The sequence below is a fragment of the Dermochelys coriacea genome, chromosome 5, assembly GCF_009764565.3.
Source record: "Dermochelys coriacea isolate rDerCor1 chromosome 5, rDerCor1.pri.v4, whole genome shotgun sequence".
In the NCBI taxonomy this organism is placed as follows: Eukaryota; Metazoa; Chordata; order Testudines; family Dermochelyidae; genus Dermochelys; species Dermochelys coriacea.
Genome location: NC_050072.1, coordinates 50646313 through 50663263, shown reverse-complemented (window position 1 = coordinate 50663263; position 16951 = coordinate 50646313). Strand labels below are relative to the sequence as shown.

General features: G+C 40.9%; 1 protein-coding gene across 7 annotated transcripts in view; it reads left to right on the top strand.

The window, feature by feature from the left end:
* Positions 1-16951, top strand: part of TNPO1 (transportin 1) — a 165202-nt gene that overhangs the window by 80622 nt on the left and 67629 nt on the right. For all 7 annotated transcript variants that reach the window (XR_006281255.1, XM_043514268.1, XM_038401199.2 and 4 more), the window contains 2 exons: positions 1421-1543; positions 12910-13028. Coding sequence is in view for 6 of the 7 variants with exons in the window: in XM_043514268.1 (XP_043370203.1) it covers positions 1421-1543; positions 12910-13028 (242 nt within the window). In the remaining variant the exon portion in view is untranslated. The remainder of the gene's footprint in view (positions 1-1420; positions 1544-12909; positions 13029-16951) is intronic.

The following is a 16951-nucleotide window of genomic DNA, read 5'->3' as shown; positions in this document are numbered from 1 at the left end:
AATCCTCCATGCAATATAACACATTACAATGAGGGTCTTGATTAACTCCTGCTGGAACAGGGTTTGCAAACTGCATCCTGTGTGTCTGCTAAATATGAATATTGACCCAGAGTTACAGCTACCCTTAGATTTTGTATTCATGCCCTGTTGTGCTGGGGGAGGACAGCGTTAATCTGCATTTCAACTTCTGTGGCCTACCTAGAAGCAGGATATATTGAGTCAACACAGCCTTTTAGTGGTCTGGCCATGTCTCCTTAGGGTCAGCAGTGCCTGTTTGTGAGCCAATTCAGAGTACCTTTTGCTCTAACCTCCCTTTCAAGTGAACTTTGCCTCAGACGTCCTTGTGGCTTGGCTTGCATTGGAAGTTGATGTAAATCTGAGATGAGGAAAGTTCTAAACGTGAATAACTGGAATTTTGAAAATACATGCTGTAGCGTCACTTAAACAAGAAAAATACTTATCCTTTGTGAGCCACTGGATTGCTCTCTGAGAAAATGTTTGATTATGTGATGGTAGAGGGCTCTTTCATTACCAGTACAAAACCACTTTCTTCTGTTTTGAGTGCCGTGGTCCTCATTGCTTAGAAGCGAGTTTATGTAACTTAGATTTATGTTGGGTTTAGTATAGAAGACTTTGGGAGCTAGATCAAGGCAATCTAGGGCCTTAGGCACACCATGATTTGGAGGGACCCTTATGACCTCCCTCATAAGCTTCTTTTTTTTGGTGTGGCCAATCCTCATGGCTGTCTCCAGTATGAGAGCAGGGGGACCTAGTCCCCTTCCAAGATGGGCCTTTCTCCTCACTCCCTGGAGATACTGGATTGGCAGCAGCAGGGGCCCCATCCCACATTCATTTAATATTATTATTGCTGAGGCATCTTTTTGGGTGGATCAGGCCTGGTACTGTTTTCTCTACTTGCCACAGAATCCTCTCACCAAGGCCTGCTGGAGTAGCGGGTCTTGCTGTTAACGCTTCTTTGATAGCCATGGATTAAATCTCACTCTTTAGTGCTATTGCTTGTCTGTCCACAGGCTTGGAGAAATGTTAGTGCATCCATTATGTTAGTGCATCCATTATATTAGGGTCATGTGTTCAAGCCTTTCTTTGAACTGTTAGGTTGAATGCAAGTTTCTAGCCCTGAACTTTCATTTAAAGAAAAAGTACATAACTCCAGGAGGCAATAGCATATAGTGCCTATGCTTTAATCCAGCCCAGGTCATATCCATATAAAGTGTTAGAGAATTTATGCAGTATTATGTACGTTCAGGTGAATATAAAGGAGCATTAATTCCAATCCTGAATGGTACTGAGTGTCAAACACACCGAAATGTGCACTTGCATGATAGCTTGCTTGATGATAGCAAGTACTATTCTATATAAAATAAAGGGATTAGAAAAGTCTCTTAATTTTTCCCCACAGAATCTCTTTGCATTGGCTGGAGATGAGGAGCCTGAAGTACGCAAAAATGTGTGTCGGGCTTTGGTGATGCTGTTGGAAGTTCGAATGGATCGCCTGCTTCCCCATATGATTAGTATAGTTGAGGTAAATTTTGTTTCCTAAATTGCATGCACAAAAAATGCTTTAAAGTAATAGTTATAACAAAGAGTGTGTTTTGTCAGCTGTGTGTAATCTATATCTTTCTTTCTTCTTGAACGATAGGCTATTTTTGGCAACCGTGAAATTATCTTCTGGTTGTCTAGCGGATTTGTATATGTGACACTTGGTCCAAATGATATACTTTACTGACCTTAACTTAATTGAGGGGAAAATTCATTCCAAACTGAATTAAATAAGCAGAGAGAGAGTGTGTGTCTGTTGCGGGAGCATCTAAATGAATGGTGTGCTGGTGGAATACTTCACATAGATAACTCTGGAAGAATGGAAGTCCTCTTTAGCTTAACAATATCTGAACATTTTGGGAGGGGGGGGACAACACATTTTGTCTGGGGAGGAGACTCTGGCAGAGCCAGGTCCATCGTTGACATTGAGAGATTCCCTTCCACCAGTACAGTCTCAAGTACAGTAGACGCTTGTTTGCAGCAACACTTCGTAAGAGAAACTGCTGCTTATGAGCAACATTTTTCCCTGGGAACACTTTCCCTACCATGAATTCTCCACTTGCTAACAGCAACATAGCAGCTGCATAAGAGCAACTTTTGTGACGTTGTGACATCACATCTTCCTCTTATTAGCATCATTTTTTGGTGAAAAACGGACAAAATGCCAAGAATTCTCTCACTGAAAGAAAAAGTATACGTTATCCCAGTCTATCAAACTTCAGGGACTACTCAAAACCAAGTCCCAGTCAAGTGGGAGTTGCACAGATCAGTTGTTTGCAGAATGTGGAAGCAGAAGGATAAGCTGTTGGACGGACAGTCAAATAGCTGCCGTAAGCACGGGCCTGAAGGAAAAGCCCCTGATGTCAAGCAAGCTCAAGAAGAAGAGGGTGCAGGGATCACTGCTTTCTGGACCCGCAATCAAGGAAAAACCCTTCAGCTTACTGCTTCACTTGAATTGAGTGATTTTAAGGCAAGTTACGACTGGCTTACCAGATGGAAGAAACTCTTCAATGTCTCTTGCAAAAAAGTGCCTGGCAAAAAATGGTCAGCGGACAAACCAGCAGCTGAGCAGTGGCAGTGCGAAAAAGACCTCACGTTCTTGAAAATTTTTCCCTGGCCGATACCTACAGTGCTGACAAAACAGGACTTTACCTGAAAGGGCTCTGGACAGAGGACAAGTAGGAAAAAATTGAAAAACTAGACAGAGAGCTTCAAAGGACAGTATAACTGCTTATCTGTGCCAACATAGATGGTAGTGACAAACACCTGCTGTTCATGATCAGGCAGTCAAAACAACCCACATGCTTTCTGAAGGATTTCGGTAAACTACCGTTCAATTATGTCAGTTCAGCAAATGCCTGGATGACAGGTGAGATTTTCATCAACTGCTAAAAAAGGTGAGATTGTCCACTTCACTTGCAGAGCTGTAAGATATGCCTCTTACTGGATACTTGCTTCACGCACCTCCGTTGGTTCTCTCAAACATTCAGCTCAGATTCTTACCCCAACACTACATCTTTGATTAAACATATATAGCTCAAGTGTGCTTAAGAACATGAAGGGACAATACCAGTCAAAAATTGAAAACTGGATTACTGTTGCTCTTGATGCAGACCCCAGGGCAGATATTCAGACAATCTTGAAAAGTGTAAATTTACAGGTCGTGTTGCTGAGGCATGGCAAGATGTAAAGCTGACAAATTTACAACTGTTTCAGGAAAGGCAAATTTTGTTGTGCCAGTGGAAGGTGTGCACAATGAGGATATTGAAGAGTTTGACAACCTCCTGAATGATGATCCATTTCCAGTCAACATGGAAAAAAGAGGACTTAATAGCAGCTGTGATTGTGAAGTGAGGATTTGCTCATGTTTGGCGACCTAACCAATGAGGAATTACTGAATGCAGCAGCTGCTGCAAGGCCAGAGAAATGAGCTTGTGTTGATGAAACATATCGTCGTCAAGAGAGTGAGGATGATTTTGATGAAGTTCCACCTCCAACAAACTCCGAATTGTTGAACGCTTTGAACCCACTTAAGTACTTTTCATAGACAGATCTGTAGACCTTTCCTGGGATATTGAGTCCCATCTTCAAAACAAAATTGTGACCTGAGAAAAAGCAGAGCAAATAAACAGATTTTTCACACAAAATGAGTGTTTTATCCATTCTTAATTTAGAAGTTGATTCTCTATAAATAGAATACACTTTTTTATGTGGAATTAGAATACTGTAATACTCTAATTTAGATTATTTATTTGCTTAGCAGACGCCCTTATGCAGGGCGACTTACAGTGCCTATGAAGTATTAAGTGCGAGTTCAAAAAAGGTTTACAAATAAGAGCAAGAGGTTGTGTTGTCATGGTTGATGTTTGTTCTTAAACATAAATAAAACTGGATATTTTTATAACGTTAACTCAATTAATACCACTTTCTTGATGCAATATGGTGGTAGGCTACACTTGCAAAATAGAGCACATATTTAAAATGTACAATATGCTAATGTAATACTGTAGCAATAATAAACATACATCACCTTGTTATAATTATAGATTGCATGTACGTAGCTGTTTTATGCAACTATCAGAAAAAGCAGGCTGCCTTTGGTCCAATGATACCCCTATAATAACAGCTGCTTAGAAGCAACATAACAGAAGAGCACCAATACGTTGCTACTAATGAGCATCTACTGTACTGAAAATGCCATGTAGATGATGCCCCCAAGACGAAGTCTACGCACTGTCACCATGGTGTACTTTCTCCCTATTATCAAGCAGAGATGCTTATTTGAGGTTTGATCAGTGCCACTGAGGCCCCTATGGGGTTCTCCTAAAAACTCACATTGGCTCATCAAGACTGGTATTAGTCCAGTCAACAGCCTGAGTCATCTGTACTATACAGTGTGCTGCCAGGGCCCTCTTAGAGATATTAGGGTCTGCCTTCATAAACATCAAGAAGCAGGTGGTCTTCAAGGAAGAGAGAGGGCTTCCTCTTCAGTGGCATTCCTGGCCAGACAGGCAACACCAGACTATCAAGTAGATGATTCAGGGACTGAGCAACATCAACATCCTATCTTGCAGCCTAACAATCTTTCGTAGTCGTTGCTGCGTGAAGCTATATCCTTTGCATAGGTACTGGCAACAGACAATGTTAAGTGTTCCAGGAGCTCCTTATGTGGATTGTCGAGACTCTGGAAATCAAGCATTGTCATCTCAGAAATACCATAAGCTGTTCAACATCTTGTCAGCTTCTAGTCCAGCCAGGATCGTCCTCCCCATTAACAAGGGACTGCTAGACCTAGCTAAAGCCCTGTAGCAGATGCAAGTCACTATTAACACCAGTTGTGAAATGAGTCATAAATAGTTGCCAGTTACCTCCTTTTGGGGTTGAATACTTCTGCACTTACTCCAACCTAGGCTCCTTAGTCATATTGGCCATTGAATCAAAATTTAGATGAAACAGAAGTGCCCCAAAAGATGACAGACCCTAGATGCCTCTATTTAGAAAGAAGTTGTACTTTTCAGTTTCTGTACAGCTGTGTGTGGCGAATTGCCAGGCTATTTTGGCTGAGTTTGCCTTTCTAACGTGGGTCAGGGTGATGGCCTTTCTCATGAAAGAAGAGAGGCACATAAGGACATAGTAAAGAGAAGCCAATTGGTGGGCAATGGACACCTGAAACCATGGCCAGATCTGTCACCACAGAGACCATAATGTACAAAACATTGTGGCTCCAAGTATCTGGTATCCTGAGAGTTGCAGACCACAATTGAGGACTTGGCTGGGGGCTCAGCTGTTAAGCAAGTGGACAGAGTGCTCCGTACTCACTGATGGACTTCAAAGCTACCTTGTCCTGTCTAGAAAATTACACTTTTTCTGTCCCCAGCCACAGTTGAGACAGTGTACATAATCTTACCATCCCAGACAGATGAAGTATCACACCAAAAAAAGCACCTAAGACACAACAGGGTTGCCAGCCTTCCTCTTTCTCAGCAACATCCACTACTCCTTTGACGTGACAGGAGATTTGACAAGACTTGAGAACCCCACCTTTGAAAGCCACTTCTTCCATTCCATTGGGTTTTTCTTGACATGAGGTATTTGATCTCCTATGGCTGTCCCATCCGGTTCTACTTTACCCCCTTCCCTGTCCCTCTTCAGGGACTCTTCTCAAGAGAGCCTATTACAAAATGTGGAGGCCTTGTTGCTTTGCTTTGTCTTCCTCGGGAGTACTGGAGAAAAGGCTGCTTTTCCTGGTATTTCTTCATTCTGAAGAAGGGAAGTGGGATGGTCTTTGTCCTATCCTAGACCTGATGAAACTGAACAAATATATGCCATCCTCAACATGAAACAATTAACATTGCCTCTTTCTCCAAGATCAAGACTGGCTCTCATACATCCTGCAAATGGTAAGCTATTTTCACATATTCAGCCAGCCAGCCCACGGAAAGTATCTGTAATTCATAGTGGGGCCTAACCATTACCAGTACAGGGCTCTGTCCTTGGTCTTTTAGTGGCTTCTAAAATATTCTGGCTGGCAGTAGTGGCAGTGCATTTAAGGAAACAGGATGTCTGTCTACCCATACCTGGATGACTGGCAGATACCAGCATTGGACAAATGGCCTTAAACAGCCTTTCCTTGTGAGCTGTGATAAACCAATAGCTGAAAGCCTATGCTATAGCATATGTGGGGCAGTTGGACCAAGTATTCCACCATCTGTGCAGTTCCCTCTTACAACCAAATGAAATTGTTGCATGCAATTTAGCTGTGGAGCAAAGGTTATTGGTTGAGTTATCTCTATTAGAGTGGTTTAGGACTCTTGGCATGGCATATCCTTACCATAATGACACCACATAGGTGTAATTTGTAAAGTCAAAAAACTGAGAATGTGAAAACTGTGTGGTAACTGACCACAAATCCAGTGATTGACTGGTGATCATTCTGAATAAAAAGAGCTCTCAACCATGCTTGTAGCTGTTTCCAGTGCTTCACACTGACTCAACAACAGACATAAGCTTCAGAGTGACAATTTTGGAATCTTAGTCTCTCTTTCACACACTCACAGATGGTAGAGTTTATAGGAACTTTGATTTCTGGGAATAGTGCCATCAACATGGGGTGACCCCATTGGTGTTCCCCACCTCCCATGATTCAGCTATATAACCTAGCAGGCTTCCTGAGCAGAAATGTGGTAACCACCCCCAAGTGGTCACTGTTGAAGTCCATCCTAGACTCAGTACTCCTGGAAGTGGGACTCCCACCATAGACTTAGTCATGACAGAGGACAATGATAGTATGGATCTCTACCAGACACCTTCCTCCTTCAGTGGTCTTGATGACTTTAAAATGCTTTTCTTTCCAGTTTCCTTGATCCCCAGAATATTATCCAAGATCAGATGGAACAAGGATTTGATCATGATAGCCCCATACTGGCTGAGACAGTTTTGGCTGTTGGACCTATTACAAATGTCCAAGAGGCCTTCCATATATCTTCTGGCCAGCATAGAGAGAAAATCTCAAACTTCTGTCAGATACTGTACTAAGATCCACACTAGTTGCACTTGACTGCTTGGATATTTGCTGGCTAAGCAACACTGATGTAGACTGCCCCCTACAAGTTCAGGAAATTTTTATACAAAGCAGGAAACCTTCCACCAGGAAGATGTTTTGCCGTTCTGAGGTGTACTTCTAGGGTAACGTAGAATAGTATTGACCCAAAGGAGGTTCTGATACTGAAGGTCTATCATGCTCCTGAATCACATGGTATTAGCATTTAACTCCCTTAAGGTTCATCTTGCCACAGTATCTCTGTCACACTCCAGTTGTGTCACCAGTTGTACTCTGGTCGTCTTACACCCTGAGACATCAAAATTCCTCCAGCGACCTACTTTTATTCACCCTTCAGCTAGGGACCTTTCTTTCATGTGGGGCTTTAATGTCATCCTTCTAGAGCCTGTTGAGCTTCTCTTGGGATCGCTTTTGGAATGTGCAGTACACTTTACTTTCCTTGTGACTATTAGCTCAGAGAGTGAGTGAGCTCCAAACTCTTATGATCTGGCTGCCTTCATATTGTCCAGGCGGAAGGATGTGAGAGAATAAACCACACCCCACCCTAGGTGGAATTCTGAAACCTCCTTGACCCAATCCATCACGGTACCAATCTTCTCTGTCCTGGCATCAAGTGCTGCTACGTGAAGAAGCTGAATCTTTGGATGTTTTCAGACCTTGCCCTATACCTCAATGGGACCATATCTTTCAGGTGCTCTCCTCTCCTCTCTCTGACCATATCTGCTGCAATGAAAGGTCATACTATCTCATTGAAGATAATTTCAAAGTGAATCACTTTCAAATTGCCTCCACAGACACTAAGTAGTAGTTGATACCCATCTTGTACCCCTTAGAGAACACTTATCCAGATGTGCGGATCCATGTGGATCCGGGCAATGCTCAAAGGAGAAAATGTGACTTCAGAATTGTGAACAGAGAGATGACTTGATGTAGGATGCTTGTTGATAGACAGTGGCAACATAAAAATCAAACTTGCATTTGCATCCAAAAGCTATAAACTATGTGAACATTGTGATCCCTTCAGGTGGAGGGTTCTATAATTGTGGTCTGGCTGCCAAGGAAGTCCTGAGTCTTGTTCTGAGTACGCTATTATTTCTGAGGAACCATTTTCTTGTGGGGCCTCAGTTGCAAGTAGTGTAATGCCTTCATGTACCTTAGAGCACAGTGGGGCCAATAGTGTTGCTGCAACACCAATTTATTCTGTTGCTATGAAATCTTCGTTCCCATTCCTTTACAGCGCACACGCACAGTTGTGGCTTGTAATTGAAAATACTCGTTGATATAACGTTGGTAATTTCTTTCTTTTGAGGATGGGTTTTTGCTCTCCACAGAGTCAGGCCTGCAATATGCAGGTGATCAGACTAGATGATCATGATGGTCCCTTCTGACCTTGAAGTCTGAGTGAGTCAGATTCACTCCTGAGGCCTTAGTTCTTGAGATTTCTTTAGGCTATGTAGCTGACCAGCTAATTCTTCTCATTTCCTTGGCTGCAAACTGGACTTAAGCTCTGGCTCCCTAACCTACTGCCGCCTAGCTTAGTGTAGCAGTATAGGGAGCATGTACTGTGATCCAAGTAACTTCCACTTGTGGAGAAAACTGGAGACAGTGGCAAGGAGAATGAAAACAAAATGTTGGGTACCTGGCTATGGCAAATCGGCAGATGCCTTTTTGCTTTTGGAAAAAATTCCAAATGACGCAACTGCAATTGTAGTCAGATCCCTGACTGTTCACATTTTCTTAAAGCTGTAGTTTCAAATTGTGTGTAGACCAAGGCAGAGAATAGCATTGGTTTACTCAGTATTAACATTTTGAAGGTTATCCATTGCAACTGAAGGGCTAGAAGCAGATTTGTTTTAATGAAAGCTCAGATTCTGGAGTGCAGTTCTGTGGCAAGAGCATAACATCCATGGCAAGTTCTGTAGCTGTGGTGTGCAAAGGATGCTGGTGATGTATTCCCCTTCTGCTCATGTTTTGGAGGTGGGCTGTGTTATACTGAAGCAATTGGAAGAATTTTTTTAAAACCCTTACTTATTCTAGGTATATGGTATGGTAAACAAGTGGATTTTCTTGGTTTTTGTAAATTGGAATGCAAGTTTACAGAACTTAAAGGAGATTTGAGGGAGAGGTTTGAATGAACCTAGCACTTCTGAATGACAAGTGGAATATAGTAATGGTATGAACAGTATGCAAGATGTTTGTGTTTTGGCTTAAAGCAATGATTATGGGGTATTAAGCTTTATAGGACCTTAGTTGATTTGAGGCATGATCTTTCGAAGCTCTTGCTGGCAATAAGATTATCATTTCTGCTATTTATCTTTACTGGATTCACTCTGTTACATATCCTTGTTTATTATGGGATTTGATCATATTATTTTAAAAGTATTTCATGCTTCTTAGTAAAGATTATGAAACAAAGTAGGGATTTTAAGGTACTAAAAGTAATGTGAAAACACCTGCATCTATACATTTGTGGAACTACACCTTCCAGTTGCTGGTGGAGGAGAGATTTCTCTTCTCTCCCCCCCCTCGTGGGGGGGGGGGTAGGGGGGAGAAGAGATCAAGCTGTTAAATTCTAAGTGTTCGGCTCTAGCCTCAGGTTTAGCAAGCATTGGAAGATGACTGAAAAGTGAAGAACTTAACACTGTACATGGCTTAAGAATGTTAAGTAGAATGAAGTTATCTTCACCTCAAGCTACAGTCAAAGTGGCAGTCTGTTGCAGCTGTATATACTAACCAAAAAGCACCTTTTTTTAAAAAAAAAGAAAAAAATAAAAAACTGATCATTCATAATGGCAGACTGCAGACTAACACATGTAGTAGTTTCATAGATACTAAGGTCAGAAGGGACCATTCTGATCATCTAGTCCAACCTCCTGCACAACGCAGGCCACAGAATCTCACCCACGCATCTCCTACGAAAAACCTCACCTATGTCTGAGCTATTGAAGTCCTCAAATTGTGGTTTAAAGACTTCAAGGAGCAAAGAATCCTCCCTCAAGTGATCCGTGCCCCATGCTACAGAGGAAGGTGAAAAACCTCCAGGGCCTCTCCAATCTGCCCTGGGGGAAAATTCCTTCCCGACCCCAAATATGGCAATCAGCTAAACCCTGAGCATATGGGCAAGATTCACCAGCCAGATACTACAGAAAGTTCTTTCCTGGGTAACTCAGATCCCATCCATCTAATATCCCATCTCAGGGGATTAGGCCTATTTACCCATAATATTTAAACATCCATTAATTACCAAAATCACATTATCCCATCATACTATCTCCTCCATAAACTTATCGAGTAGAATCTTAAAGCCAGATAAATCTTTTGCCCCCACTGCTTCCCTTGGAAGGCTATTCCAGAACTTCACTCCTCTGATGGTTAGAAACCTTCGTCTAATTTCAAGTCTAAACTTCCTGGTGGCCAGTTTATACCCATTTGTTCTTGTGTCCACATTGGTGCTGAGCTTAAATAATTCCTCTCCTTCTCCTGTATTTATCCCTCTGATATATTTATAGAGAGCAATCATATCTCCCCTCAACCTTCTTTTGGCTAAACAAGCCAAACTTCTTAAGTCTCCTTTCATAAGACAAGTTTTCCATTCCTCGGATCATCCTAGTATCCCTTCTCTGTACCTGCTCCAGTTTGAATTCATTCTTTTTAAACATGGGAGACCAGAACTGCACACAGTATTCCAGATTAGGTCTCACCAGTGCCTTGTATAATGGTACTAAAACCTCCTTATCCCTACTGGAAATGCCTCTCCTGATGCATCACAAAATGATGATAGCTTTTTTTCACAGCCATATCACATTGGCAGCTCATATCATCCTATGATCAACCAATAGTCCAAGGTTCTTCTCCTCTTCCATTACTTCTAATTGATGCGTCCCCAACTTATAACTAAAATTCTTGTTGTTAATCCCTAAATGCATAACCTTACACTTCTCACTATTAAATTTCATCCTCTTACTATTACTCCAGTTTACAAGGTCATCCAGATCCTCCTGTATAATATCCCGATCCTTCTCCGAATTGGCAATACCTCCCAGCTTTGTATCATCTGCAAACTTTATTAGCATACTTCCACTTTTTGTGCCGAGGTCAGTAATAAAAAGATTGGTCCCAAAACTGATCCCTGAGGAACTCCACTGGTAACCTCCCTCCAGCCTGACAGTTTGCCTTTCAGTATGACTCGTTGTAGTCTCCCCTTTAACCAATTCCTTATCCACCTTTTGATTTTCATATTGTTCCCCATCTTTTCCAATTTAACTAATAATTCCCCATGTGGCACGGTATCAAACGGCTTACTGAAATCTAGGTAAATTAGATCCACTGCATTTCCTTTATCTAAAAAATCTGTTACTTTTTCAAAAAAGGAGATTAGGTTGGTTTGGTACGATCTACCTTTTGTAAAACCATGTTGTATTTTGTCCCATTTACCATTGACTTCAATGTCCTTAACTAATTTCTCCTTCAAAATTTTTTCCAGGATCTTGCATACTACAGATGTCAAACTAACTGGCCTGTAGTTACCCGGATCACTTTTTTTCCCTTTCTTAAAAATAGGAACTATATTAGCAATTCTCCAATCATTCGGTACTACTCCTGAGTTTACAGATTCATTAAAAATTCTTGCTAATGAGCTTGCAATTTCAGGTGCCAATTCCTTTAATATTCTTGGATGAAGATTATCTGGGCCCCCCGATTTAGTCCCATTAAGCTGTTTCAGTTTCGCTTCTACCTCAGATATGGTAATATCTACCTTCATATCCTCTTCCCATTTGTCATGCTACCATTATCCCAAAGATCCTCTTTAGCCTTATTAAAGACTGAGGCAAAGTATTTGTTTAGATATTGAGCCATGCCTAGATTATCTTGAACCTCCACTCCATCCTCAGTGTTAAGCGGCCCCACTTCTTCTTTTAGTTTTCTTCTTAAAACTCTGCTCGACTTTTAGCCTGTCTCACTTTATTCCTACATGTTCTGACCTCAATAAGGTAGCTTTCTTTGCTGATCCCTCCCACTCCTTGTATGCTTTCTGCTGCTGCTTAATCGCCTCTCTAAGATGCTTGCTCATCCAGCTTGGTCTACAATTCCTGCCTATGCATTTTTCCCCTTTCTTGGGATACAGGTTTCCGATAGCTTCTGCAGCTTTGATTTGAAGTAATCCCAGGGCTCCTCTGCCTTTAGATCCATAAGTTCTTCAGTCCAATCCACTTCCCTAACTAATTTCCTTAACTTTTGAAAGTCAGCCCTTTTTGAAATCAAAAACCCTAGTTGCAGATTTTTTTTGTTAATCCTTCCGTTCAGTTTGAACTGAATTAGCTCATGATCACTTAAACCAAGATTATCCCCTTCAACCATTTCTTCTATGAGATCCTCACTACTCACCAAAACCAAATCTAAAATGGTATCCCCTCTAGTCGGTTCAGCAACTACTTGATGAAGGAATCCATCAGCTATCGCATCTAGGAAAATCTGAGCCCTATTATTATTACTATCACTGGTCCTCCAGTCTATATCTGGGAAGTTAGTCTCCCATGATCACGCAGTTTCCATTAGTATTTACTTTATTAAGAACATTAAAAAGGGCTCTATGCATATCCATATTCGATCCCGGCGGTCTATAGCACACCCCAAGCACTATCGTAGGAGAGGCTCTACTAGTTATCTTCCCCAATGTAATTTTTGCTGGGAATATAATTTTTTTAATGTAGTAATTTAACTTTGATAGAATTCTAAGTGTTAAAGGAACCTAAGAAAATAAGGTAATGATTTCTCTCCATATTTTGTAGTACATGCTTCAGAGGACTCAGGACCAAGATGAAAATGTGGCTTTGGAGGCATGCGAGTTTTGGCTGACTTTGGCTGAGCAGCCAATTTGTAAAGATGTGCTATGTCGGCATCTTACTAAGTAAGTTAATTTTCAAACAAGCAGAGTGAAGCATATTCTACTGAGAAACTAAGGATTGTAAATTAGTCCTCTCGTTCTTGAATTCTGACTTAAATCTGTTCTGTAAAAAAGTTTACAAAGTGCTTCGGAGAAATTCTAGATATTTGGTGGTTCTAGTTGCTTGTTTTTTTGTATAATCTACAAATGGTGAATTCAAGTATTGACAGCCGTTTTGTACGTAGAGATGGAAGTGGTTGGGCTAATAAACGTCCACATGATTGGATATGTCTCTGTACAAAGAACACGGTGTGTGGAGTTTAAAAAAAGTTTTAAATCAGGTTGAGGCTCTGCAAAAACTACTTACAATTTTTATTTCAACTTTCAGAGTAGCAGCCATGTTAGTCTGTATTCGCAAAAAGAGAAGGAGTACTTGTGGCACCTTAGAGACTAACAAATTTATTTGAGCATAAGCTTTCGTGAGCTACAGCATCCAATGAAGTGAGCTGTAGCTGACGAAAGCTTATGCTCAAATAAATTTGTTAGTCTCTAAGATGCCACAAGTACTCCTTTTCTTATTTCAACTTTAGCTTTTTTTAGAAAAAGGATTTATAACTTCACTCACTTATAAATTTTGAAATGCCACTGCTGGTAGGGTATCACAGGTGAAAAACAAAATACTGAAATTTAAGGTTCTGATCTGGAAAATGCTTCAGCAGTATATAATCACATGAAGAGTCCCACTGATTTCATTAGAGTTAAGTATATGCATAAATGTTGCACGATCGAGGCTAAAATTGTAACTTTAATAAACTTTTTTCCTAGTGGAATGAAATTTGGTTACTTCAAAATAAAATTTCTCCAGTGTTACTAGTGAAATATTTACACTTCCAATATATTAATAAGGTAGTTGTGAACTTGTATACACAGAGCTAAAATTTTCAAAAAGTTAGGCTTCTAAACCTGAATTTTGGACACCTGAGTGCGATTTTCAAGTGACTTCAGAGCACAAATTGTGATGGAGTATAGCCTGGCCAAAGCTTTTTTTTTAAAAAATTTATTTACTTATTTATTTTAATTTTGGAAATTCCATATAAAGGAAGTTTGGTCTAGGCTGCAAATATTGCATCAGCTGTCTTCATGTCACTTCTTTTTTTTTTTTTTTTTTGCGGTCTGTGTGTGTGTGTGTGCTCACACTGATTAGTGAGGCTTGTCTTTTTTCATTATAGATGTGCGGTTTAAATGTGAAAATTCTTAGGAGAAAGAAATTTTGTTTAAAAAGAAATTTGGGCTAAATATTAGGAAACTAATAAAAGAAATCAGTCCAAAAGATCTATTTTCTTCCCACTCTCTATATTCCTAAATTACTTTAAAAAAAACAAACAAACAAACAAAAAACAACCCCCCCCCCCCAAAAAACTCCCAACCCCTAGCAACATGTAAGTAAACTGACTTTTTTTAAACTTAAGATTGATTTAACCTCTTTTAAACATAACTCTTTGGATAGAACTTTTGAGTTAATTAAAATCTGCTAAAGAACTTTTGGTTTAACTACTGCATTTTGAAGTACTTCTTCTGTTTTTCTTGTCTTCACATCACTTCTGTGTTTTTGAGCCTATCTTAGTGTTGATGGTTAATACTGACTTTAAAGTTGCAATGCAAATGTAGGCTTGATTCAGATAATAAATTCAGTAGCTGTAAAAGGTGAATACAAAGGTTTTTTTAACTAAAATTTACTTTTAACGTTCGGGTTTTCCTTGCAATATTGTGCACTTCAACATTTTGTTCAACAGTTAGTCCTCTTTAAAGGTGGAACTTTGAGAACATAATTCTGTTAGTATTTGAAAATCCTAGAGGTATAATAAGTTAAACAGTGGGCAAGATTGGTGTACTATTTCCTTAGACAAGTCTAGAAAACTATCTGAAAACTCCGCTAATTGTGTCTTTGAAATGATCCAGTTGATATGGTGTCTAGCACCCTTTCCCACCTTCGCTCCTCAAAGGCTTTTTATTTTTCTGTAAGATTACTTCAGGTACTCATCACTCGTATACCATGGTAATGATGCTCAAGAAATGCTGATACATCCCTAAACACCAATTTGTTTATGTATTTCTCTGTTAAACTGATTTGGATTTATTTGGGTACGGGAAGCTATTACCAGCATGATTTAATTTGTTGTGAAGGTGGTATGCTAATAGGAAGCCTGTATATTAAGGCTGGCATTCATTTTCAGTCACAAAACTCGTATAGGGATTGATTCTCCCATTGATGCACATTCAATTCACATTGACTTCAACAATAGTCAGATCCAGCATGTACTATTTTTATGGATTGGATTGCTGTCTAATTGGTTTGATTTTACAATTTACTTGAAGAAACTTACTAGAGAGAAGTCTACATACACTTAAAAGGAGATTTTTGGCAAAGCTGTGATCAATAAGCATTCACAAAGTTCGTCAAATAGTGTCAATATGGGTGCTCCGCTTCAGGATCTGCCTGTTCCCAATTGGAGATTTTGCCTCATTAGTATCCACAGAGCTGGGCCTACACCCTATATATCCTCATATCGGAGCACAAGGATATGTGGCGTAGGGTGGGATAGACCCACCACCGCTCTAGTGCCTTCTTAATGGCCTGTGGCCTGAGATGGCATGTTGTGTTGTCCCTAGCCATGCAGTTGGCTACCTCTTTTGCTCTTTTTCTTATTGTTTTGTTTTATTTTTCTGTTTAACACAGTTCGTGCTTTTTGGGGGGTGGGTTCCCCCACTCTCCTTTTCCTTGCCTGATCAGAGCCTTTGTTTTTTCTCAGGATACAATCTGCAGCCTCAAGTAATGGGATATGTCCAAGAAATTGGGTTCCAAACCCTATGGGCAAGTCTAACAGGTCTCTTCCCCCTCAATGACGGACACTCGAGTGGCCTCTGCTTGGGGGAGAGACTTGCATCTTCCAATTGTGAAAGCTGCTTAGGATTTAAAAATAGGTCTAAAAAAATGAAGGGAAGACAGGATAAAATGCCTGATGATGGAATATCTCCTTGAGAGCTATGGGGTCCAAGTCACATCCTGTACATCAGATTTGGTCACGCAGAGAACCCTAGTAGCTGTCGCTGCTGCAGTAAGCAGAGACCCTGGGGACTCGTCAGAACTGTCCATCAAAAAAGAGATCCCATTTCCTAGGATGGGATAAGAGAAGGGGAAAGTCACCCTTTTGGTTTAGATCATGAGGCCCCCCCATACCAACAAGGAGGGTATTGCTGAGCTCCTATGTCCTTTGGTACCAAGAGCCTGGCACTAGCTAGAAAAGCCACTCCACATATCTAGAAGCCATCTGTTAAGCTACAGCAGCAGCTAAGTCAGTACCAGACCCAATGCTTCCAATGCACAAGGACTCTTAAGGCTAAGCAGAAATAGTAGTCAGCCACTCTTCTGCAAGCATCAGTGAAGGCACAGAGATTGTGCTTTGGTACCATTTCCAGGACCACCCAGCGTTCTAACTCCTGAAGATTATCTCCAGTCCCTAGTACCATCCAGGCTTCTTTTCCACGAGGATCTTTGGATCCGGGAAGAACCTGAGTCTCTCTTGCTCAGGAGAACCAGAAACATAGAAAAGTCCACATTAACTCTAGTCCAGTGCATAGAGTTTATCGGAGCGGTTCTTGACTCCGTGCAAGCCAGGGCCTTCCTTCTGGAAGCATGTTTTCAGCCCATGTCTGATCTCATTGCCCATATGAGGCATCCAATCACCATGGCTCACACATGACTGTGGCTGATGGGCCACATGGCAGCATGCACATATGTGGTCAGTCATGCCCAGCTTCATGTGCAACTCCTGTAGACATCTTGGCAATGGTCTGCATTCCTAGCAGGCATCCCTTGGACTGAGTGGTCACGGTACCGAGCCATGTCCTCTCGTCCATAGATTAGTGGCTAGACCCGAAGTCAGAGC